The sequence below is a fragment of the Elephas maximus genome, chromosome 6 (assembly GCF_024166365.1).
Source record: "Elephas maximus indicus isolate mEleMax1 chromosome 6, mEleMax1 primary haplotype, whole genome shotgun sequence".
Taxonomy (NCBI): domain Eukaryota; kingdom Metazoa; phylum Chordata; class Mammalia; order Proboscidea; family Elephantidae; genus Elephas; species Elephas maximus.
In genome coordinates this window covers 72,825,133-72,849,939 of record NC_064824.1, presented here as the reverse complement: position 1 = coordinate 72,849,939, position 24,807 = coordinate 72,825,133, and the positions used below count along the sequence as shown (strand labels likewise).

Sequence of the window (24,807 nt, the reverse complement as noted above, 5' to 3'; positions counted from 1 at the left end):
AATTTGTGCACAAATTTTTGAATGAGAAATTGATTTGTACTGTAAACTTTCACCTAAAGCACAATAAAATTAAAAAAAATAGTAATACATCAATATTGGTTCAATTGTGACAAACGTGCCAAAAGTTAATAATAGAAGTGCAGCAGAAGGGGTATATGAGAACCCTCTGTACTTTCTGTACATTTTTCTGTAAGCCTAAAACTGCTGTAAAAAATAAAGTCTATTACTTAAAAACAAGTACAGTTGTTCTAGATGAAGAGAGGGTGGGAGGCCAGAAGCACCAGTTTTAGGCCACCCCTCCCCTTTCCACCATCTCTCCTCCTTCCCTTCTCTTACGACCCCCTCTACAGGGGCTTCTTGGAGCACAGTTTGAACCGTTAGTGTAGTGGAAGAAGTACTGTACTTGGAATCAGAAATTTCAGATTCATATCCTGGTAAGCTCTGCTGCTTAAAACCAGAGCAATCTTGGACACATGACATGGTAACATCCACCTCACTGGGTTGCTGTAAGGATTATTTCAACAAATGGTGATTTCCTCCCTTCCATTCGCTACAGCTGCTAACGAGAAGGTCGGCAGTTCGAATCCACCAGGAGCTTTTTGGAAACCCTGTGGGGCAGTTCTACTCTGTCCTATAGGGTCGCTGTGAGTTGGAATGGACTCGACTGAAAGGGGTTTGGTTGTTTTGGGTTTTGGATTAGTCTCAAAGGAGGGGGGCGGGAAGGGTAAACCCATTCCCACCACCAAAAAAAGCAGCATCGACATCTGGTGGGAGCCCGTTTTGTTTGTAACAAGAAGCATTTATGTAATCCTTGATTACACAAACAATAATTACTGAGCTTGGCCGAAAGGCAGAATAAAAAGAAACGGTTGTTTCAGACAGGCTGAGACAAAGACAGATTCAGGTCAGTTGGTGTGACCTGGATAAAATCTCACAGCCCGAAAAAGTCCAGATTTTCAAACGACTTTCACGTGACCCCTGAGCTGTCCACTATGGAGCTCCTTGGACCGGTAAACTCTGTAATTACAGAAAAGCAGAGTTGGACTTTCAGGGGCTGAGAGCTGATCCCTATTTCCTGACTCTCCTGAGGAGAGACTGCTGCTCCAGGGGTTCCCTGGGAATGACCCTGAGCAGCCTGTTCCGCTCTGCGGCCCCCCAGGACAGGAGCCGGGTGGGCTAGCTCGCTGGTCGTTGTGGACCCTGAGGGGAAGACAAAAGGTATCCCAGCCTGGCGAGGGCCTCAGGGGCTTTGATACGACTTAGAATAACTCTCTGTTGCCACCTGCTGGCCAGTGAACGGAGGCGTTTCAATGCTGGAAACCGGAAAAGGTTTTGGCCAAGGAGCGGCGAGGCTACTGGAAAAAGGACCAAAATGTAAACACAGACTGCTTTCTCCAAGGAAGTCATCTTGGGAGGATCTACAGTTATTCCACTTACTAAGCCACACAAGTAAGTGGACTTTTAGTGATACATCTAATTCATGCATTGTTTGATTCATTAATTATAAACACTTTTGGAGCTATATACCAGGTGCCCTGTATGGCACTGGGGTGATTTCTAGTCTCACTTCATTTTACCCCCAAATGACAATATATAATGTGATCTTACATCCTAGTCATAGAATTAAGCTCTTCATTCATTCATGCATGCATGAACAGGTATTTACTGAGTTCCTACTATTTGCCAGGCTCCCCAAAAGCTGGGGACAGAACAGCGAGCAAAACATACACACTCTCCACCCTCCCTGGTTTGCAGCCTAGTTGGGGAGACCGATGGTAATCGGATAATCACATACTGAATCTAACAGTAGGCGACTGTGATAGGCAGAACAGAAGAATATAACTGTGATAAGGACAGGCCTACAGGGTTGCTGTGAGTCGGAATCGACTCAACGGCAGTGGGTTTGGTTTTGCTTTGTTTTAAGAACTTTCCTTGGTTTTAAAATGGAGATTTGGGCTATTTGATATGCGTTAAGATTTTAAATGATTTCATTCCTTGACCCAGCAATTCCACTTCTAGGGGTATATCCTAAGGTAACAATCAGAAAATTGGACTGATTTATAGGTATAAGGATGTCCACCGCAGGATTGTTTATAAAAAGCAAAAAAAAAAAAAAAAATTAACCTAGTGTCCAATAACAAGGGATTGGTTAAACAAATTATGGTACAATCAAAAAGAATATATGCCAAGTCATTAAAAATGAAGACCTAAAAAACCCCCCAAAAAACCCAACCCACTGCCTTCGAGTCGATTCTGACTCATAGCAACCTTAAAGGACAGAGTAGAACTGCCCCCATAGAGTTTCCAAGGAGCACCTGGTGAATTCGAACTGCTGACCTTTTGGTAAGCAGCTGTAGCACTTAACCACTATGCCACCAGGGTTTCCTAGAGCCACATTATTTGACTCGGAATATACTTTATTTATATTTTTCAAGTTATAGAAAAGCATATGTAGTAAGTCCCATCTTTGAAAACATTTCCACGGGTGTTTTCTCCCAGCTCTCTATTACATAATCTATTTTTTACTCTTTACTGTTTGATCATTATGGTCATCAGACAAACATACTGTTATTTCTCCCATCCTAAAACAAAAGGAAACAAACATATAAAAAGCCCCCAGAGGACTTACTGTCCTTCCCTACCAGCTAGCGCCTTGTTTTTTTGTTACCTTTTGCCACAAAGCCCTTCTAATTCCTCTCCTCTTAAATCCACTCCAGTCAGGTTTTATACTTGTTGAGGTCACCAGCGGTGTCCATATTGCTAAGTCCTATGGCCATTTCTATCTTCATCTACCAGCTCCAATTAGCAGTATTTTATATAGGGAATCACTCGCTCTCCCATGTACATATACTTTACCTGGCTTCCAGATGGGCAGATAAATCTCTTCCAGCCTCATTGATTCTTCCTTCTCAGTCTTCTTTACTGCTTCCTCCTCTTCCTTCCAACTTTTTAATGTTAGTTTTCTTTTCTGCCTATACTCATTCCTTTGATCCTTTCCATCCGTGGGTTTAAACACCATCTACTCTGGCCTAGACCTTTCCCTGAATCATAACTCCTACTGCCTACTCAGATATCTGAATAGAACTCATCATGGCCCCTGAGAGAACTCTTGACTTTCCCCTTTAAATCTGCTCCATCCCTAACTCATTTGTTGTCCCCTAAGCCCTTCCTAATGCTCAAGCCAAAACCCTGCAAATCATCTTTAATGCCTCTCTATCTCTTGCATCCCCAATCCAAGCCTTCAGGAAATCCTGCTCCCCCCCTTTGTTATGTGCCATCAAGTCAACTGTGACCCAAAACGACCTTTAAACAAAACATTGTCCAGCCCGTCACCATCCTCACAATCATTGCTATGTTTGAGCCCATTTTTATAGCCACTGTGTCAATCCATCTCATTGATGATCTCCCTCTTTTTTGTTGAATATACCATGGAATGCCAGAGAACAATTACTCTTTGGGGTCCAAAGGAGAAGACTCCAAGTTTCTGGACTTGCTGTAGTCTCTTTTATTTATGCTCTTGAAACAGCCAGTTCTCGCCTGAGCTTTACTCTTTTTTTTGTACTGATTTGCTAAGAAAAGTAAGAACCAATGCACAGGAACTTCATGTTTTCCAATCTCTTTTCCCAGAGCTACAAGCTGGATAGACACTTTGCTCATCAAGTAATTGCAAACAACAGTCTTACTAAATAATTTGCTACTGTTTAACAGGGGTCTTCTTCATCTTTCCAGTCTCCAGTATCAATACTCTTGCCTCCCTCTGCAGTGCTACATGTTTTAGAATTTATTTTTAACCACAGGACTAAAGTTCAAGGGACTAAATTTTGTATTAATTATGGTAACATTAGCTGCTTTGGGGAAACCCTGGCAGCGTAGTGGTTAAGTACTACGACTGCTAACCAAAGTGTGGGCAATTTGAATCTGCCAGGTGCTCCTTGGAAACTCTATGGGGTAGTCCTGCTCTGTCCTATAAGGTCGCTATGAGTCAGAATCGACTTGACAGCACTGGGTTTGGCTTTTGGTTTTGGTTTTAGCTGCTTTACAAATAGAATCTCAATGGCATAACACAATAAATGTTTTGTTCTCACCCATGAAATAATGCTGGGTGGTACCCAGGCCAGTGGGATACTCTCCTCCATGAAGTCACCTTCAAATAAGTAGTTTCTGAGGCTACCCTGGGGGTCATGCTCATTCCAGCCAGTCAGAAGGATTGGAGAGCATGGATGAGCTCTGGTGGGAGGTTTTGTGAATCTCATAAATTTTTTTCTTACATTTCATTGGCTAGAATTCAGTCACATGGCTCCATCTAGATGCAAGGAGCAAGATGGGGGGAGGATGTATTTCCTGGCTAGGCAGCTATAATGCTATGCTGTGGAAAAGAGAGGACCAATTTTTTTAGTGGACAGTTAGCTGAGCCCCGGTGATTTAAACAGAAGACTATAACATGAGCTTGCAGCTTCTCTCTTCTACCCTCCAAGCTCCTTCTCTAATTATTTGCTTGGATCCAGTGGAGGGCCCAAGGATACTGTCCTTGGGCCTGAGGGAAGAGACCCTTCCTCACCTGATTCAGTTGGGAAGGCGGTAAGGAAGAACTAGGCAGGATATCTTTAAATAACTGCTTCCTTCTATTAACCCATCTGAAACCCTCCAAAGAAGCCTAGTTTTGGTTAAAAAAAATAAAATGCTTCTCAGACTGCGTAATTACTAACTGCTGGTTTTTAGGATTTTTTTTTTTTTTTAAACAAAGGAGTAGAAAAGCTGAACCACTCTGCTCGTTGCTTCCCTGAGGTGAGAGTGGGCAGAGGAATGGATGGAGAGAAGCCGGGGCCTGGAACAGCTGCTGACGAGGTTGGACCCTTCCTCTGAGTTTCACTTGAATAACAGTACGTGGGAAGAGGGGCAATTTGCTGCAGCTTGTGGCCCATCTTGGGATAGATATTGCCTGATCCAGGCCCAGGGGTTAGAACAGCCACTCCAGGGGCCAGTAAATCAGTTTATGGAAGAAGTTGTTTTTGTTAAAAGCTAAACCCAATCAAACACAGAACCCTCCAGCAGCGGATTCAGCACCAACCACGCACTTCTCAAATTCATTCAAAGTAGGTCACAAAAGCCCCAGACATTCTCAGGCTAACCCTAAACCAGAGGAAATGAGTTCTCGTGTTTGTAGAATGTGAACTTCCGCAATTTAGGATGACCAGAATGTTACACAAACACCTATCCGATCAGTCCAAATGGCCCTAATTAAGTCAATCCAAATAGTGGAGATCCTGACTTACACCATAGGGAGGGGGCTGCTCGCTATTCAAAATAAGTCTTTCCTTACTTTGAGTTTTTTATTGATACCTCACTCGTGGTGCACCTTAAATATGAAGCAGTTTACACTCTTTTCAAGAGTAGTGCAATTGTGTAAAATGAGGCACACCTGTAGATAGTGTAAGGCCTCAGTGACTCCTTGAGCTCCAGAGCTGAGGGCAGCCCAGCTGTCACTCCCACAAACAGGTGGTGTAAAACAATAGCTCCACAGAGCAGACCCACTTTCCAATCTCTCTGGCAGCCAAGCATCCAGCCAGAGTGCCAGTAAGCCGCACAGGCCACCACAGTGTCACTAGTGTGCCCAAGCCCCATGGAGCACCAGCCGCTTCTCCTGCTCCTTGGCCTCTGCTCAGGTAAGTGCTTGGGTGGGGGTCCTCTCCTATGAGGCTGAAGCACTAGAAGCCCCCAAGTCAAAGCCTTGCTTGTCTGATGGGGACACAGAATGACAAGGCTTCACGAGCCAGAGGCTGCTCTGTCAATTTCTTGCCAATCTTGGTTTGGTTTGGGGATACAGATTTTTAGTATGTGTTATCTAATTAAAATAGGAGCTGCCTGGCTGAAGCCTATAAAGTAGACATTCAGGTCTCTCCCTCTATCTAAGCTGGCATCTGACTCACCCAGCCATATGAACAGACTTGGCACCACTTTTACTCTTCTGGAGCTGCCTTTATATTTGAACTATAGGGACATAGAGTGGCGACTTCTAATCTCAAAAAATATATTTAAGAAGGCCTTTTATTGCTCTAGGAGGCCTGGTGGTGCAGTGGTTAAAGCACGCGGCTGCTAACCGAAAGGTTGGCAGCTCAAAACCATCAGCTGCTCTGAGGAAGAAAGATGTGGCACTCTGTTTCAGTAAAGATATACAGCCAGGGAAACCCTATGGGGCAGATCTCCTCTGTCCTGTAGGGTTGCTATGAGTCAGAATCGACTCAACAGCAGTGGGATTGGGTTGGTTTTGGTTTCTATTGCTCTAGGAGAATTCTGATAATGAAGAGGATTGACTGACAGCTACATGTGCTGGCGAGCAAGATCTATTAATAATTGTAATAAAACTTTCTCTGTAGAGGTGAGATATTTTGTAATTTTTTAAACTTCTGACTTTAGAAGGAAAGAAAGGCTCATATAAAAGTATTCCCACCTACTTTTTTAAAGAGGGACATTACTACATGTAGGTTGGAGTTTGAGATGGAACTGTAAAGCCTGGCACAGCCTGTGACCTGCATCCCATTCTGGAATGTGTGACAACAGCTGAAACATTACCCCAAATCCCAAACTTCCAGTGGGAGGAAATGGGAGATGTTTGCTGATGGCTTAATATAAAAGTTTACTGGTGATAACATCCCAGCTGAGAAACGAGGTGCCTTACGTTCTGTGATTTCTCTTCTCTAATACTGCTTTGACAAACACAGGACTTTGGGGCAAAAGAGGTAAAGAACTTTATTATTAATTTTTTTCAATAGCAGAGTTGAAGGAAATAGCCTAAACTCAGATAAATTATATCCTGTGGGATTTGGACCTGATCCAACCAAAGCTGGCCTGGTGTAGGTTATGTGTGTGCATGGGTGTGTGTGTTTGCAAACACCACACTCACCCTCAATAAAATTCTTATGTGAGATCCATATAAAAATCCTCAGGAGATCTCTTAAAACACCACGGACCTCCAAAAATGCATGTTTGCCTATTAAAGGTTTGAAGTACGTGATATATATTTAGATTAAACCTAGAGATTGCTGGTATTGAGTCACATGAGTGGCTCATAGAACCTTAGAGCTAGATCATACAGTGTAACATCCTCAATTTTTCATTATAAGGAAACTGAAGCTGAAAGACATGAACTGATCTCCTGAAAGCTGCTTACAAACAAGAACTTTTTTTTTTTTTTTTTAAGAAAGTTGCTTAGTTCGTAAATTTGGGGATATGGTCATTTGGAGACTCCATCTGTTACATGCACAGTCAGAAAACACAGTCTGAAATAACCAAAGATAGTGAGAGACCTAGTATCAGACTGAGATAAGAGTTATCCAAAGTAACTGGTAAGAGTTCAAAATTCCTTTTGCCCAATTCAGTGGTTCTTCCCTACATAAAAATATAATTTGAAGCACTATGGTACAAAAAGAACACTTTGAAATTGTGGCAGAGTTCCCCTACTTGGAATCAATCCTTTGTGGGCAAAGTTCTCATTCATATCAGGGACATTTTTTCCTGGATTAACTTAACACGTAGTGATCTTGGTTCTATTTATGTAGCACCTTTCACTGCAAACTTTTCCTGTTCCACCTCCGGAATCCCAAGTACTTCCTTGCCACCTTAAGGCATGTTACTTTCTAACTTGTTCACAGTTATTTCTGTAAACGACAAATGGCAATCTCCATGAGGGTAGGCAAACAGGAGTGGTGTCGGAGTACCCTCTGAATCTCTCAAGCTCCTAAAAAAATTATTTGCACACAGTAAATGCTCTGTAAATATTTGATGAATGAATTAATATTACCACCATCTGAGTAAAGAAGATTACCAATATAATTTTGCCAAAAAGGAAGCCTGACATTACTTATTTGTTTGTTTATATACAGCCTACCTATTTAAAGATTTGTTGAATCTAGACCATGTTACTGGAGTTGGGAAGAAAATCATAGACTCCTGACTTCTCTATTTCTGTAGTTTTTCTATCCCTCTACCCTGCTTTGAAAGGATTTCTGGTGGTTAAACTGCTTGACCGCTAACCAAAATGTTGGCGGTTCAAACCCACCAACTGCTCCGTGGGAGAAAGATGTGGCAGGCTGCTTCGGTAAAGATTTACAGCCTTGAAACCCTGTGGGACAGTTCTACTCTGTCCTGTAGGGTTGCTGGAATTGACTGAACCGCAACAGGTTTGGTTTTGGTTTAGCCTGCTTTGGGGAGAAAAAAAAAAAAAGAATACCAATGATCCAAATGTAGTCTTTAAAAATGGAGATTTCCTTGGAAACTCCTCAGAAATTCTTCACGGAAGGACAGGGCGCCTTGTAGGTTGGCTGCGTGGGAGAGGAAGAAGTGAATGTCACTGGAATGCTGACCATGCCTGTCTCCCAACCTCTTCCCCTTAGTGGACCATAGGGTTGGCCTGCATGCTTTTCCTGCTACGTAATGCCAACCATCTGCTCTATTTATTGCTTTCTGGTCTGTTCTTCCTGTCAGACTGGAATAAACAGATACTTCAAAATAAGGAGCCCAGGGCAATGTCAAATCTATAGCTTCAAACTCTAAGTTGCCAGGACCTAAGATGGCCAAGGCACTCCATGATCCATGCCAGTGCCGCCTGGAAGGCAGAAGGACTGCCATGTCCCCGGGGCTCAGTGGGGCTACTGGAAAAATTGAGTCTTCAAAAAGCACACCCTTTGAAGACCCTTGAATGCAGGTGGTTTTGGGGAGATGTTATGTGAAAGCTTGGCAAAGTCCCATGTAGCTTGGCACCTTGGGCCTCCTTGGAACCTTTTTGGATTGGAACAATTGGGAAAATAAAAATAAAGAGATACACTAAGATGGGGTTTCTCCACATGGAGTCCACAAAGGTAACAATGAAGATACTTAAACTACATATAATGCTTTAAAAATCCTAACAGAAATAAATATATTTACCTTTAGGGAGGAGGCAATGAGCACAGGCCCTGGTGTCAGACTGGCCTTGGCTTATAATCCCACCGTGAACTAGCTGGGAAGCCACAAATATACTGCTCAACTCTCTGAACCTCAGTTTTCACATCTGTCAAGTAGAGGTTGACATGGAATCGACTCTGACTCATAGTGACCCACTTGTGTCAGAGTAGAACTATGCTCCAGGAAAATGGCCAATTTTTTGGAAGTAGATCGCCAGGTCTTTCTTCTCAGGTGCCTCTAGTTAGACTTGACCCTCCAACCATTTGGTTAGCAGCCAAGCATATTAACCATTTGTACCACCCAGGGGCCCCTGGGTGGTGCAAATGGTTAAGCACTCAGTGACTAGTCAAAAACTCGGCAGTTCTGTCCACCCAGAAGCACCTCAGAAGACAGAGCTTGCGATCTGCTTCTGGAAGGTCACAGCCTTGAAAATCCAATGGAGCTGTTCTATTCTACACAAGTGGGGTCACCATGAATCAGAACTGACTCAACAGCAACTAATAACAACAACAAAAGTAGAGGTAAAATTTACCTCTAGGATTATTGTAAGAGTTAAGTGAGGCGATACAAAGACTGGACCTTTAATAAAGCTTTATGGGCCAATGAGACACACATTAGAAGGTTCAAAAAGTAAATTACATGGAATTTTAGCCTTGTAGGTATATTGATACGTGTAAACTGGGCTTATGAAAAATGTTCTTATTCTTATAACTAACTACAGAGATATTTTTATTTAAAAAATAAATAAATTTCTGCTGAAATACTGCACAAAAATTTTATAAACAGTTGTTTTTGTGTCCATACCCCCCACACCCACCTAGTGACACCACTGTGGTGACCCCATGTGTGTTGGAGTAGAACTTTGCCCTATAGGGTTTTCCTTTTATTTCTTTTGTTGTTGTTGGGAATATACAGAGCAAAACATACACCAATTCAACGGTTCTACATGGGCAATTCTGTGACGTTGATTACATTCTTCAAGCTGTGACACCACCTTCACCCTCATTTTCTAGTTGTTCCTCCCTCGTTAACATAAACTCACTGCCCCCTAAGGTTCATATCTAATCTTTTCAAGTGCTGTTGTCAATTTGATCCCATAAGAGTATAATGCTCAAGGCAGACTTCTTCTACTAATTAAGCTAAACTATTGTTTGCTTTTAAAAAGACTTCAGGAGATAGTTTCAGTTTAAGGGCAATAGTTTCAGGGGTTCATTCAGCCTCCATGGCTCCAGAAAGTCTGTAGTCTATGAGAATTTGAAGTTCTGTTCTACATTTCCCCCCTTTTGATCAGGAGTCTTCTATAGAATCTTTGATCAAAATGTTTAGTAATGGTAGCCAGGCATTATCCAGTTCTTCTGGTCTCACGGCAAAGGAGGCAGCTCTGTTCATGGAGGCAATTGGCCACACGTTCCATTTCCTCCTCCTACCTCTTAGGATTTTTAATGGCTGATTTTTCAGAAGTAGATAACCAGGCTTTTCTTCTGAGGTGCCTCTGGGTAGATTGGAACCACAAACCTTTTGGTTAGCAACACTGCACAGTAACAATTTGCACCACCAGGAACTCCCACCTGAAGCTAGCAAAGACCAAACAACATATTGGACACAAAAGAGCTGTGGATATTGGATGTGTAAAATGATATTACTCTTCAATTCTGGAGAGCAAAACTCATGTTTCAAATAGCAGTCCCAAGCCCAAGTCAATAAAGACGACAATTTTCACTCTGTTTTAACAACTTAACGGGGACATGTACCAGCCAGCAACAACTTCCGGCTGTCCACAGCATCATGAGATCTGAGGCCAGTTTGTCTGAGATTTCATTACACCACAATGTGACTCACCAAGGCTGGCTTTCATGTGGCCCTTTCTTCTTGTGTGTGCTGTGTTCCTGACAAACTTGATTCAGCAAGAAGCTGTGTTAAGGAATCTCACGTGGCCGAAATACAAGTGTCCTGCTAATCTGGCATGCCCCCAGTGTTGCCTGGGAAGAGACCACATCAGCAATTGTGCGCAGAGAGTAATTTAAGGCAATAATAGTTGCATTCCAAAAGCCCACTGCTGTCGAGTTGATTCCAAGTCATAGAGGCCCTATAGGGCGGAGTAGAACTGCCCCATAGAGTTTCCAAGGCTGTAAACCTGTACTGGAGCAGGCCAGACTACCACATCTTTCTCTCTCAGGAGTGGCTGGTGGGTTTGAACTGCAGTCCTTTTGGTTAGCAGCTGAGTGCTTTAACCACTGCGCCAGCAGGGCTTCTTAATAGTTGCATTAGGGAGCCCTTAGACAAGGTGGCCTGCATGCCTGCCATTACCTGACTGAGTCTCAATTACTCTCGTTAGCATGAGTGGGATGATGGAGCAGAACCTGAGAGCGTGTATGCTATTTCCTGCCTTAGCTGGCCTTGTCCTGGGCTCCGAGCATGAGACTCGTCTGGTGGCAAAGCTATTTGAAAATTATAACAGCGTGGTGCGGCCCGTGGAAGACCACCGCCAGGCCGTGGAGGTCACCGTGGGCCTGCAGCTGATTCAGCTTATCAACGTGGTGAGAGAAGAGAGCTCCAGGCTCCCACAGCACCCACACCTCACGCCCAGGCATGCTCCCCTCGGCTCCCTCTCTGCCCACAGTGATGGACCTTATCTTTTTTCAGGATGAAGTAAATCAGATCGTGACAACCAATGTTCGTCTGAAACAGGTAATTCTGCTAGATGGTTACATTATATTGTTTTTATTCACCCTGGGCCCAGAACAAATCAATTTAGGTTACAGGGATATATACTATAATATTGAAAGGGGATGTTTTGAGGTGGTCATGTTTTTTTACTTTGAGCTCTTTCTGTTACACAAATTTGCTGTATCGAACATATACATATATAAGGAGTCCCTGGGTGGCGCAAATGGTTAAGTACTTGACTACTAGCCGAAAGGTTGGCGGTTCAAACCCACCTAGAGACACCTCAGAAGACAAGCCTGGTGACCTGCTTCAGAAAGGTCACAGCCTTGAAAACCCTGTGGAGAAGTCCTACTGTGCACACATGGGGTTGCCATGGGTTGGAATCAACTCGAAGGCAACTAACAACAAAACAGGATATAGAAAAGTATGCAGTTATTTTTTATTTGATATTGCCTGCTTGAGGAATATGCTCACGCTACCATCATTTTCCTTTCCTGGGGAGGTGTGGGGGTGGGCAGTGTGGAGTGATGGATCAGCCACCTCCCACTGTATAACCTTGGGGGTGCCTTTGTTTCCTCATTTGTAAAATGGGGTCTATGATTACTCCTTTCTCACAGAGTTGTTGTGAGGATTAAATTAGTTAATAGAAGGAAAGTGCCTAAAACAGTGCCTGCATAGATTTTGTGCTACATAAATGTTTAGCTGTTATTGTCTACTAAAGTGAAAGCTGAATTCTGAATCAAACTTTTCTTACAGGAGCACAAATCTGTCAGTGTCTGAATTACCTGCCCCTCAGAGCTCTTGATAACCCTACATTTTTTTTTTTTTTTTAAGTTTTTAGCTTTTTAATTGACTAAATGTCTTCTCTTCTAGCAATGGGTGGATTACAACCTAAAATGGAATCCAGAAGACTATGGCGGTGTGAAAAAAATCCACGTTCCCTCCGAAAAGATCTGGCGTCCAGACATCGTTCTCTATAACAAGTAAGCAAGACGGATGGGTGTGGGAGCCGGGGAGGGCCGTTCCGGAGCCCAAGTGCCGAGTGGAAAGGCTGCCGGCTTTTATGCTTTTCACACTGCAGTTAACATTAAATAACCCTTAAAAACCAAGAGCCAAGTTGACACGCTAGGGGTACCATATGGTGTCTCATGTTATGAATAGAAACAATTATCGGAGCCAAATTGAATCAGGGTGGTGGGGTGGGGGACATTTAATCCCTGAGAACTCCTGAAGGGTGTGTGGCAACTATCCAAGGAACCCAAACTTGATATAATTGAGTTGCTTGGAATTAAATGTCCTTCCTACCAAATCGGTCGGTGCCTTCCGGGGTGGTTATTCATCATATCCAACACGTCATCCCCAGACGCCTCGTGCTGCTGAAGGCCCGGGATGCCTGCGCTACCATCCGCTGGGCTCCATGACAGACGGCTTGTTGTGAAATTATAATGCGATTCGAGGCCCTCTAATTTAATGACACTTTCATTATCTTATGCCCTTCATTTGTCAGGGAATGTTCATTTCAAAGAGCATCCTTCTCAGGCAGGAGCCTTCCACACGGGCCTCGAGGATTTACGGCCTGACATGACACAACATGTGTCTGGGGGAGGACAGGCTGTGCCTTCTCGGAGATACCAGGGAAGGTGGCCACGGCTACGAAATGAAAAGGATACCCTTGAAAGCCGGTAGACCCCAACTTTGATTTTCTACCACATATTTTCCAGTTACACTTGGAATTCAATCTTGAACCAAATTACCCGATCATTTCCTTAACCTTTTGGGACAAATATACTGACAGAGCAGAGTGTCTTGTCTTCAGTGTCTTTTTCAGTAAGAATCTGAAGGAAGCAATTAAAATCCTCTGGGCCTTTTAACAAGTTCACCCAGGAACACCCTGCTGGGGAGAGAACCCTGTTTCACCTGGGTACAGGGAGAGACATAGACAATCCTAAAGCCCTCTGTAGAATCCCTGGGTGGTGCCAACAGTTAATGAGCTCAGCTGCTAACTGAAAGATTGGCTGTTTGAGTCCATCCAGAGGCACCTCCGAAGAAAGGCCGAGTGATCCTCTTCCAAAACCTATGGAGCACAGTTCTACTTTGACACACACGGGGGTTGACACGACTCAGAATCAGTTCCGCGGCCACTTGTTAAGGCTCTCTACAGGCTCTTTTGGAAACCCTGGTGGTATAGTGGTTAAGAGCTATGGCTGCTAACCAGAAGGTGGGCAGTTCGAATCTACCAGGCGCTCCTTGGAAACCCTGTGAGACAGCTCTGCTTTGTCCTTCGGGGTCACTTTGAGTTGGAATCAACTTGGCAGCAACCGGTTTAGTTTTCTGTTTACAGGCTCTTTGGGGAGGGTCCAAACCACATAGTTTTCTGGATAAAGAGCCCAAATCAGTCTCCAGGAAAAATCCCAAGGAAGAAAGTCCCCTGCCTTACGACGTGAGGGACCAACATTAGGTCCCCAAATCCCACTGAGACAGACCCTAGCCTACCCACGGGACACTCGTTCTAATACTCTGCTCTCTGCCAAGCCCCTCAAACACAGGCTGTTTGTGGGGCAAGTAACCACTCACTGAATGAGGCCTGCACACGTGGCTTATTGTTACTTTTTAGCTCCTACCTTTTTTTCTTAAATAAGAAATTATTTCCAACATTTGAAAAATCAGGAAATATCACCTCTCTAAAAATTCCAACATTTAAAAGTCTGGAAATTTTACATTAAAAAATCTGGATTTCCAGCTTCTCCTGAAGAATCCAAATACTTGGCCACATGGGGCCTCTGTTCCCAATGGTCACCATGGGCAGAGCTGAGAGGTGGCCTTTTTCAGATGAGAGTCCAGCCTCCTCTTACTGCACCCTGGCTCATTCCTCACCTCTCAGGCCCTAGAGGCCTCCTAGTCTGTGACCACACCCACCTAGTTCTCAATAGTTCTTATCAAGGTAGTGGACCTCTTCCTCAACTTGTGTATCACAGTAATGAGCCACTGGAGGTGACTTTACTAAACATTCTTGGTTTTTGTTTTCACCAGTAGGCTCTCAAAGTATATTGGGGAGGGGACAGATGGAGAGCAACAATACAAACACTACTGAAGATTGGGGGAAAAAAAAAAGAATGGATAAACCGCATCAGTGTTACCTGTTATTTCTTTTAAAGGTAGATTCCCATATTCTACCCCCAGATATTCTGATTCAGGGCTAAGGTAGTGCCCAGGATTGCCCCCCCGCCCCAAGCATCCCAATGATTCTTATTATCAGACAAGTTTCAGAAACATTGTGAAAGATAAAAATCTACGCTGCCCAAAAGAAAGTTTCTATAATTAGCACCTGAATAATTAACAGCTGTCTCCTGTTAACATTCCCAAGCAGAACTGAAGGCTCAGCTGTCACTTGGAGCCATGTTCCTCTTTTATCCCAATTGTAGTGCAGATGGTGACTTTGCCATTGTCAAGTTTACCAAAGTGCTCTTGGACTACACTGGCCACATCACCTGGACGCCTCCAGCCATCTTCAAAAGCTACTGTGAGATCATTGTCACCCACTTTCCCTTTGACGAACAGAACTGCAGCATGAAGCTGGGCACCTGGACCCACGATGGCTCTGTAGTGGTCATCAACGCGGTACGTGGTGACGTCTTGTGATGAGGTCTAATTCAGGAAAGCTATGATTCAGGTCTGTGAATTCCCACCCTCTAGAGATCACTGGCTTTCAGTACCAGTTAGAACTTTCGGAATCTTTTAGTTTGATGGTTCTCAGTTGCATGGGAGATTTTGATACGCTGCGCATGAGAACCACCTAGGACCTTAAATGAATACCCAATGCCCAGGCTCGGGCCCAAGGATTCTGATTTAATCAGCCTGATGTGGGTCTAGGGCACATAGTGGGTGGAGGGGTTTGGGAGCTGATCAAGCAAAAAAGATATGACCACAAGATGGCACTGTTGCAAAGCAAGCTGGTTATTGGGGCTGAGATTTGACAGACTTGTTTGCCGGAGAACTCCTTGCAGCAATGAGATCTTCCACAGGCAAGGCACACAGAGGGCCATCAGGAGGGGAAGAGGGCAAGAGAACCCCAAGAGCGGTGGGGAGTGGAGAAGGGGGCTTATGTATCTAGGCAATGTCCCTCAGCAGCAAGGTGGGGAGTCTCTGGGTCAGAGAGCTCCAAAAGGGGAGCAGCAACTTGGAGTCTTTATAACTACAGAGTTGATCTTATCAATGGCTAGCAGAGGAGTCCCCTGGTGGCACAAAAGGTTCATGCAAGGTTGAAGTCCACCAGAGGTGCCTTGGAAGAAAGGCCTGGCAATCTACTTTGGAAAAGTCAGCCTCCAAAAACCCTGTGGAGCACAGTTCTACCCTGACACACATAGGATAACCATGAGTTAGAATCAACCTGGCAGTTGCTAGCAGATGTTGGGTGCAGTTTTGAGTAGAAAGTTCAGCTGGGCCGAGCTCTGCCCCAGGGTGAGCCAAAGCAGAAGAGGGAGGGGAAGAGAGGAAGGGTTATCACTCTGAGATGCTATCATTTATCAAGCATTTAATTTTCTGTACTTATTATTATAATAATAATAATATGAAGGCTATGTAAAGCAGGCAGTCTGTAAATGGTTACAACTTTGATTATCTAGGCTACTTTTAAAACATTCGGATATGTAAAAATTTGGAGTTTGGCAAAGGAGGGCTTTTGAGCTAATGGGCCTCAGCCTGTTAAGAAGAAATAACCCGGGGCCAGTAGTTGGAGGCCGTCTTGGCTCATTTATATATCAGGGCATCAATCACTATGTTTTAAAATCTCCCACGTGACTCAACTGTGTAGCTAAAATGGAGAATCCCAATAGTCCAGATCCCTCTATTTTATAGGAAAGGAATCTAAGCCCCCAAAGTGGAAATGACCCAGGTTCGTTTCCAGGTCTGTGACAGACGGAGCTGGAGTCTCTTGCCTTGTCACAGCTGATTAGGAAATCCTAGCCCTTCTCAGCGTGTGTTGGCTGGGCTTTCAAAACCTCATTCCACCTTCTCAGGAAAGCGACCAGCCTGACCTGAGCAACTTCATGGAGAGCGGGGAGTGGGTGATCAAGGAGTCCCGGGGCTGGAAGCACTGGGTGTTCTATGCCTGCTGCCCCGCCACCCCCTACCTAGACATCACCTACCACTTCGTCATGCAGCGCCTGCCTCTCTATTTCATCATCAACGTCATCATTCCCTGCCTGCTCTTCTCCTTCCTAACCGGCCTGGTGTTCTACCTGCCCACAGACTCAGGTGGGTGCAGTTGCTATGACTCCTGCTGCTTGCCCTGATGGGTCTTGGCCTGCTACTTTGGGGACAGCCAGGAAGAGTCATGTGCTAGTAAACAAACATGGGCAGGTATACCCAAATCATCATCACTGGGAAGATGCGTTTGCCGAGTAACCAGGGGCAGTGGTGGAAGTCACTGTGGATGCAACTCTCAGCTGGAGCAGACACACAGACAGAGAGTTGAATATGACCCAAAAGAGGCACATGAATAGCTCAGTTTAGTTAACATAGAGGAGACCTTGAGTGGTGTAAATAGTTAATGTACTTGGCTGCTAACCCAAAGGTTAGAAGTTTGAGTCCACTTGGAGGTACCTTGGAAGAAAGGCCTGGCAATCTACTCTTCTGAAAAATCAGCCATTAAAAACTCTGTGGAGCACCATTCTATTCTGACACAGATGGGGGCACCAGGAGTTGAGGTCAGCTTGGCAGCAACTGGTTAACTTGAATTAACCATTAATAACTATTTTTTTTAGCTATTTGCCAAATACCTGCTTTGTCCTGAGAAATGTGCTGAAGGAGTCGTGTGAACAGATTCTCCTCGTGCCCACTTTCCCTATGATGTCACTGTCTGTGCACTGACTAACCCAGCCTTGCCTCTTCTACCCACTGCTTATCACTTGAAAATCACTTTTGCCTGTTTTCCAGGTGGCAGTATCTTTGCCACATGAGACCAAGTGGCAATCCCTTCTCACATATCAGCCTGCACAACTTGCTTCCATCCTACTGAGTAATCACATCTGTGACTTAATTTTGTCAAACACCAACAACCTACAGAAAAGTTGGGGAAAGGCATACACGCCTGCTAGCCAGTCACGGCTCATAGACAATTTCTGGCAGACAAGCAGGGGAAAAATAAAGACGGTGGAGACCCTCGAACTCATATCAGGGAGCAATTATATAAAAATAATTTTTAAAAGATTACATCTAACTTTCCAACAAACAGACAAAAAGACTATTCATTTACTCATCCAGCAAATATTTGTTGAGCAACTATTCTGTGGAAGTCATAAGATACACAAAAAGATAGACAGTGCCTCACCCCACAGAGCATATGTCCTAGTGGCTGTGCTCATTTTTAAACAAATAACATGCACAGATGTTTTCTCAATTTTTCCATCAAATGAAGCTTCTTAAAATGAATATAGGAAACACTACGAAAACCAATCAGAGTGGCTATAAAGATGAAATTATCTATCCTTGTAAAGTATTTAGGACAGTGACTGGACTAAGTGCTTGACAGATGTCAGCTATTGTTGTTAACAAGCCCTGGTGGTCCAATGGTTAAGCGCTCAGCTGCTAACCAAAAAGTTGGCGGTTCAAACCCACCCAATGGCTCTGCCAGAGAAAGCCCTGGTGGTCTGCTCCCACAAAGATTATAGCCTAGAAAACCTTATGGGACAGTTCTACTCTGTCACTTGGGGTTGCTATGAGTCAAAAATTGTCACTAACAACAACATTATTATTGTGAATCAGGAAATATGATGTAACGATAAATGTTTTGTATTTATGCCTTCTTTTTCACCTTGTTGCCTCCTTTTGAAGGCTTTCCTAACCACTCAGGTAGAATTGACTTTTTTTTCCCAACATCTCCATACCCTGAATGTACTTCTGTTCTAACATCTTCATTTCCGTTCTCGGTTTACAAGTTTGCTTCAGCCTCACGGAGTGTCAGCTCCTTGAAGGGCAGAAGGGACATCTTCAATGACAGCCCCAAACGCTGCAGGGTTAAAAAACTCAGAAGGGGCTTTGGAGGGTAATGGAGGAGGAGGAGCAGTTGAGAGGAAATGTCGTGAAGAAATGAAATTTGGTGTGCTTGTTTTCAAGACTATCACCTGCCCCCATGTCTCACTCCATCAGGGAATGTAGGACTCGGAAATAAACTAGCTCCACAGTTCCTCAGCTGCCTGGTAAATCCTTTGGAAGCCTCATCGGGGCGGGTTGTAACCCAAGTAAGAGTGCCACTCTGAATGTGACGATCGGAGACTCTGAACTGCCCCTAGCAGCAGCTTGCCATCAAGAGGCTTTCCTGGCATTTTCCGGGGTGAGGGTATAATTACCAAACACACATATCTGTGGACTGCATTAGCTCATGGGAGCAGGAAGGGAAAAAAAAAAAAAAGATTTTTAAGAAAAAAAGTTGTCAACAAGATAGGAAATGGGAGTAGTTAATAACTTACTAGTTAAAATCCTCCACCCTAGAAGCCAGGGGAACCCAAGGGTTTCCCAAGAACAAAAACAGGGACAGCAACTCAAGCAAAGTCCCTTCCACCATCCTCTACTGCATCTAAAAAGGGTGACTCCCCACAAAAAACACCCCCGGGTCATTCAACCCCCCACCTTCCCGCCGTACTTGCCCAACCAATACTCAGACAGGGAATTGTCCACCTAGAAATTATAGGGTTTGAAGAGTTGGATGCGGGAGGAATCCGGAGGGGGAAAAAAAAAACAAGAAAGAAGTGAGAAGACAAATTACCTTTTAGATGAGATGAGAAAGTGAGAGGTGTGAAATCATTAGTATGCCAAGAAGAACTTGACCCTGCAGATTTTGTCCTTTCCTCATTTTTGGTCTTGCCACTTGCTTCCATAATGAGAAAATTATATATAACCTATATAATATTATTAATTCATATAAATACATAATTTTATAATTTATATAATATATACAATTATATATAGTTACATAATATATGTATATAAATATACGACCCATCAGCAGCAGTAGTAGGGCTACCCATCCATCTGCTGGGCAACAAGTAGGCCAGGCTAAAGTTCAGTTCTGTGAGGTTTCACGCATTCTGCCGCAGAGGGAGAACCTGCGGCCCCAGGTATAGCTTGCCTTCCCAGAACCCCTCTCGGTTCCCTGGGTTCCACCAAGAAATGGGATTCTGGGGCATGAGATGAAGCAGCCGTTTCTTGCTTGGCAGCTTCTAATGGAAATATTTGCCACTTGCCATAGTAGAATTAAGATGCCAGGGTCACACAGGAAATACTGCAGAAAAAAAAAAATCAAAGAATCTAGAATAATGCTTTGAGAACATACTGGTCACATTCCTCTCACCCTTGGGTTTCTGTGGGTTGTAGTGTTTCTTCTTGTCCTCCCAGGAGAGAAGATGACTCTGAGCATCTCTGTCTTGCTGTCCTTGACCGTGTTCCTTCTGGTCATCGTGGAACTGATCCCATCCACCTCCAGTGCTGTGCCCCTAATCGGGAAATACATGCTGTTCACCATGGTATTTGTCATCACGTCCATCATCATCACTGTGATCGTCATCAACACTCACCACCGCTCACCCAGCACACATGTCATGCCCGAGTGGGTGCGGAAGGTGAGTGAAGCCCCTGCAAACCGCACACAGGGCAGCCTTCCCTTTAGGACGTGTGACTATAGGATTTTTTCTTACAAAATTAATAGTTACTCAGGTTTGTCATGCATAAACTTTCTTACTTTATTGCAAGGTAGCTATGGCAGAGCTCATAAATAAGACCTCAAAACATTCATTTAAAACCAGAGAATCAGATTTAACAATTACAATGTTAGTTCAATGACTAGAGTCCAATTCTTTAGACTTGAAGCTTTTACGTTTAATGAGAGGTCTCCGGAGGAAGCCTTAACCAGCTGAAACTTGGCAGAGGTCCCTCATAGCTAAAGTCCAAGGTCAACAGCAGTGGGCAGAGCCTCAGCAGTCTCTTGATGTTTACCTTTGCCTTTTCTCAGACAGTGAGTAGAAATTGAGGATTTATGTGAGAATTTGTCACCTTGGCTTCACAAACAAGGGCCAGTGTGGTGTAAAAGACTAGAATGTTATGTCTTTTCTCCAGGATTTAGAGATTAGCCGGATGACACATCTTTTCTTCAAGGTTAGAGATTAAGGAGGTTGCTTAGATTTATGTCTCAAGGCTAGTTTACAAAGATGAACTATGTTATGTCTTCTTTTATCACAGCATGTTTTTTGTCAGGTCAGTCAACTTAAAAGTTGTTTACCACTTTCTTTACATAATTCTGTGTTTCTAGGTCTAAGTTCAGAAATTTTCTAAGTAACTTTCTTATAATTCACAGGTTTTTAATGACTTACAGTTCATGTTAGAGAGCCTCACAAATATAGACATGTTTTTATGTCTAAGTTCATATTATGATTATTTACACCTACGTATTTTGAAAGCATAGTAGTGACTTATACCTTATAGGATTTAAGGTTATTATAACAACATTCAGAACATGGACAGGAGGCTCCCTTTCTTATAACCAATGGAATTCCAGTAACACTGTGGGTACTTAGGAGCTGACAGTCCTTTCTGGGCTATAGGAGAATTTTGGAAGGAACTTTCTTTGGCCTCTTTCTAGAATGAATAACTCATGTACTACAGCCTTTCCAGGGAGGGAAGGAAAACAGAACAAATACCACTCCAAATTCAAGCTGAAAGAATTTTTTTGATTAGAGAAGATTAATGAGTCTGCTGTCTTTTTATTCAAATGCTGTGAAATTCTTGAGATTTCTGTGTGTATATCTTCTGTTTTATGAACAGCCTGCTTATTTTTTGCTACTAGAGTCATCTACTGAGAACTAGGAAAAGGTTTAGAGACGGAGGTAGGTGGGGGCTTGATAAGAGATTGTCCAAAAGTGAGTTTAGTGAGGAACTTGGTCTCAAATGTTTATATTACTGAATTTTAAAATGCGTTAATACACAATATAAAACTTCACAGAGACATTAAAGTCCGGGGTCTTTTGTGCAGAATGCAAAAAATTTGTCCAGAATCGAGAATGACTGCTTGTGATGGACTGTTTCTGGAGAAAATTAACAGCCCCTACTTCTGTAAAGACTGCAAGGCAACTCCTAGCAATACCTACGTTGCAGTGTCTTCAGGAACAAGGAATGGAAGAAAACAATCTAGCTATTTTGTGAGGCCAGAAGCCTATATATTTTGGGGGAGAGTGGCCTCTCTTTAACCATAGGACCTTGAGAACACATTGCCAGGGCCTCTCCCAGGGCCTTGGAAGAAGCCGGTGCCTGCAGGGGCTCGACAAGCTTGAGCTTCAGTGGTTTCTTGCGAGTCCAGTGGCTTCACACAGGCTCCCTCCTGTGGCGAGCTTCTCACATTACAGTCATTGCTGTTAACCATGGTAACTTGACAAACCACTGCATATGTGTGAAGGAATATCTGAGAAAATCTGGTATAGTCCTCTTATTTTAAAGACAAGGAGGCTGAGGCCCAGAGAAGTTGAATGACTCACTCAAGGTGGCATTGCTAATAAAAAAACAGAACTTGATGCTTGCCCCCTGAACAGGAATTGTCACGCATGGATTTCTTTTTTATTTTAGGTTTTTATCGACACTATTCCAAATATCATGTTTTTCTCCACAATGAAAAGGCCATCCAGAGAAAAAAGAGACAAAAAGATTTTTACAGAAGACATTGATATTTCTGACATTTCTGGGAAGCCAGGGCCCCCTCCCATGGGCTTCCATTCTCCCCTGATCAAACACCCGGAGGTGAAGAGTGCCATTGAGGGCGTCAAGTACATTGCAGAGACCATGAAGGCAGACCAGGAGTCCAACAATGTAAGCTCTGGGCTGGAAATCCACATCTCTGGGGTTAAATGATCAAATGCACGGGTACAGATGGATGGGTTTGGCTAGGGTTTAGTAGGTTGACTTCCAAAAGCCAGCTACTAATCTAAGATGTACCTTGATGAGCACCTCAAGGCCACCTTAGCAAGTCATCACATTCTGAATAATCTACTCAAAAATAAAGATCATAATGGAGTCCCTGGGTGGTACAAATGGTTAACACACTCAGCTGCTCACCAAAAAATTGGCAGTTAGAGTCCACCAAGAGGCACCTCAGATGAAAGGCCGACCCAAAGCAATCAATCCATAGGAATATCGATAACATGTGTGAAAACCCAATGGAACACAGTTCTACTCTGACACACAAGGGGTCGCCATGAGTCGGAATCAACTCAATAGCAACTGGTTTTAATGCCACCCAGTGGTGTAGGACATTGAGATGGACAATAGAAGCGCCCTTGGTGATGCACAGCATGAACATAAACCAAACCAAACCAAACCCAACCCATTGACGTCAAGTCAATTCTGACTCATAGCGACCCTATAGGACAGAGTAGAACTGCCCCATCAGGTTTCCAAGGAGTGCCTGGTGGATTCGAACTGCTGACCTTCTGGTTAGCAGCCGTAGCTCTTAACCACTAAGCCACCAGGGTTTCCGCATGAACATGAACACGAGGAGACCAATAAACACCTTTGAGAAATTCTGTCTAACACCCTCTTCTCTCCCAGGCGGCCGAAGAATGGAAGTATGTTGCAATGGTGATGGACCACCTCCTTCTTGGGGTCTTCATGCTGGTCTGTATTATTGGAACGCTGGCTGTGTTTGCAGGTCGACTCATTGAATTAAATCAGCAAGGATGAGCAGAAAGCTGAGCTGGGCCTAGCTCTGCCCCAGGATGAGCCAGAGCAGAAGAGAGGAGGGGAAGAGAGGAAGAGTTATCTACTTTGAGATGCTATCATTTATCAACCATTTAATTTTCTGTATTTATTATTATGATAATGTTTATGTTGACATAAGGCAATGGCCTCAAGGTATTTTCATGTTGCTTCTCCCTTTCATCCTGTGTGCCTACCTGGAGAGTGAGCCCTTGGCAGTAAATGAAACTGTTGATTTTCAATGTCATCTGGAAGATTTCTGCCCAGGTTGGTTCTACATTTGTTTATATTTTAGGCAAAGAGTGTATCCTTTGCTTTGTCAGGGAGCCGGTTTCATACCTACTAGAAAAATTCCATCTACCAGTACCAAATAGATAAAGCAATTGGTTTAGAATGGTAGAAGGCAGTAGAAAGGAAACAATAAATTCCAGAATGGCTACCAAAATGCAAACTGCATCAAAAACCCATGTTTTAAAGTACCTCTAGAACTGGGTGAGGGAAGGGTTTCCCAGTCTAGCCACAGCACCTGGGTTTGACACCCAGGGTCTGAGGGAAAACAGGTCCTAACATGTACTGAGTGTGAGGTCCGGGCACTGGACCTCATAATGTCCCTATTTTGCAAATGAGAAAACTGAATCTCAGGGAGGTTACATTCATTGCCTAAAGGAGGAAGTAGAAAAACTGAGATTAAACCCTGACCTTGGGATTCCAAAGCAGGTGTGGGTTGCATCATATATCTGCTTGCCAGCCTCACCTGGCTAGAGGTATGGCTATTCTGTAACTCTGGTCCATGTTTTCTAGAGCTTCTGCCTTAGTGTTAGCCATCTTTCTGCTTTCCCAGTTAAACTTTGTTTTTTTTTCCAGTCCTTAACCCAATCATGTTTGGGGTTATAGTACCATAACAAAAACCGTAAATGTATGCTCCTATCATGACCATTACTAAAATTCCGGAGAAGTGGAGAGAAAGCAATTTCTTTTCTCCATAGTCACCTTCAAGCCATTTCTACAATTGTAGTTCACCCCTGAACTAAAAGCTGGGCACCTCTGGACTTTGGGTCACCGGGACACATCCGACCCAAGTCAGTACCAGTAAGAAGTGGTGGCTTGCGCTGTAGGCAGACTGTCTGACCCAGTGGCTCCCATCTACTTCTCCATGGGATTCCCCATCACACACCATGGCAGGGCTGAGGGACTTCATTCAAAGGACAGGCAGCGCCTGGGTTATGAAGAGGATCCATTCCTAAGTGTGCCTTTAAGCTGAATTTGTAGGTAAGTCAGAATAGGTGCATATGGTTCTTTCTTAGCCTTACTTTAGTGTAAGAAAAGGCTCAAAGCCTTGTCAATGATGTAAAAGCTGCACCTGCAGCAAGTGAAGGCGATTGTGATGAAGAATTTGTTGCCGGTGGGGGCTGGTTCAATCGTTTCAAAGTGAGGGCAAATTTACATAACATTAAAGTATAAGTACAA

At 43.7% G+C, this 24,807-nt stretch overlaps 1 protein-coding gene across 4 annotated transcripts; it reads left to right on the top strand.

The window, feature by feature from the left end:
- The first annotated feature begins 1,364 nt into the window (after positions 1–1,364).
- On the top strand, positions 1,365–24,807 carry CHRNA1 (cholinergic receptor nicotinic alpha 1 subunit). 4 transcript variants are annotated; one of them, XM_049887493.1, is made up of 11 exons: positions 1,365–1,449; positions 4,745–4,880; positions 5,552–5,663; positions 11,276–11,477; positions 11,584–11,628; positions 12,481–12,590; positions 15,030–15,225; positions 16,623–16,860; positions 19,999–20,222; positions 22,216–22,455; positions 23,194–24,807. In XM_049887493.1, exons 2-11 carry the CDS (start codon positions 4,808–4,810, stop codon positions 23,323–23,325), a joined length of 1,572 nt encoding a protein of 523 aa, XP_049743450.1. In that variant the 5' UTR covers positions 1,365–1,449; positions 4,745–4,807; the 3' UTR covers positions 23,326–24,807. The 4 variants fall into 4 exon arrangements, with proteins under 4 accessions (XP_049743450.1, XP_049743449.1, XP_049743452.1 ...); XM_049887492.1 differs by having other exon boundaries at positions 19,978–20,222; XM_049887495.1 differs by lacking the exons at positions 1,365–1,449; positions 4,745–4,880 and having other exon boundaries at positions 5,519–5,663; positions 11,332–11,477.

Bases quoted from the DNA above. Each gene is read 5' to 3' on its own strand.
- CHRNA1 (XM_049887492.1), top strand. From the start codon at position 4,808: ATGGAGAGAAGCCGGGGCCTGGAACAGCTGCTGACGAGGTTGGACCCT. The intron at 4,881-5,551 runs GTACGTGGGAAG...TCTCTCTGGCAG, and splicing joins TGAGTTTCACTTGAATAACA to CCAAGCATCCAGCCAGAGTG. The intron at 5,664-11,275 runs GTAAGTGCTTGG...TACTCTCGTTAG, and splicing joins GCTCCTTGGCCTCTGCTCAG to CATGAGTGGGATGATGGAGC.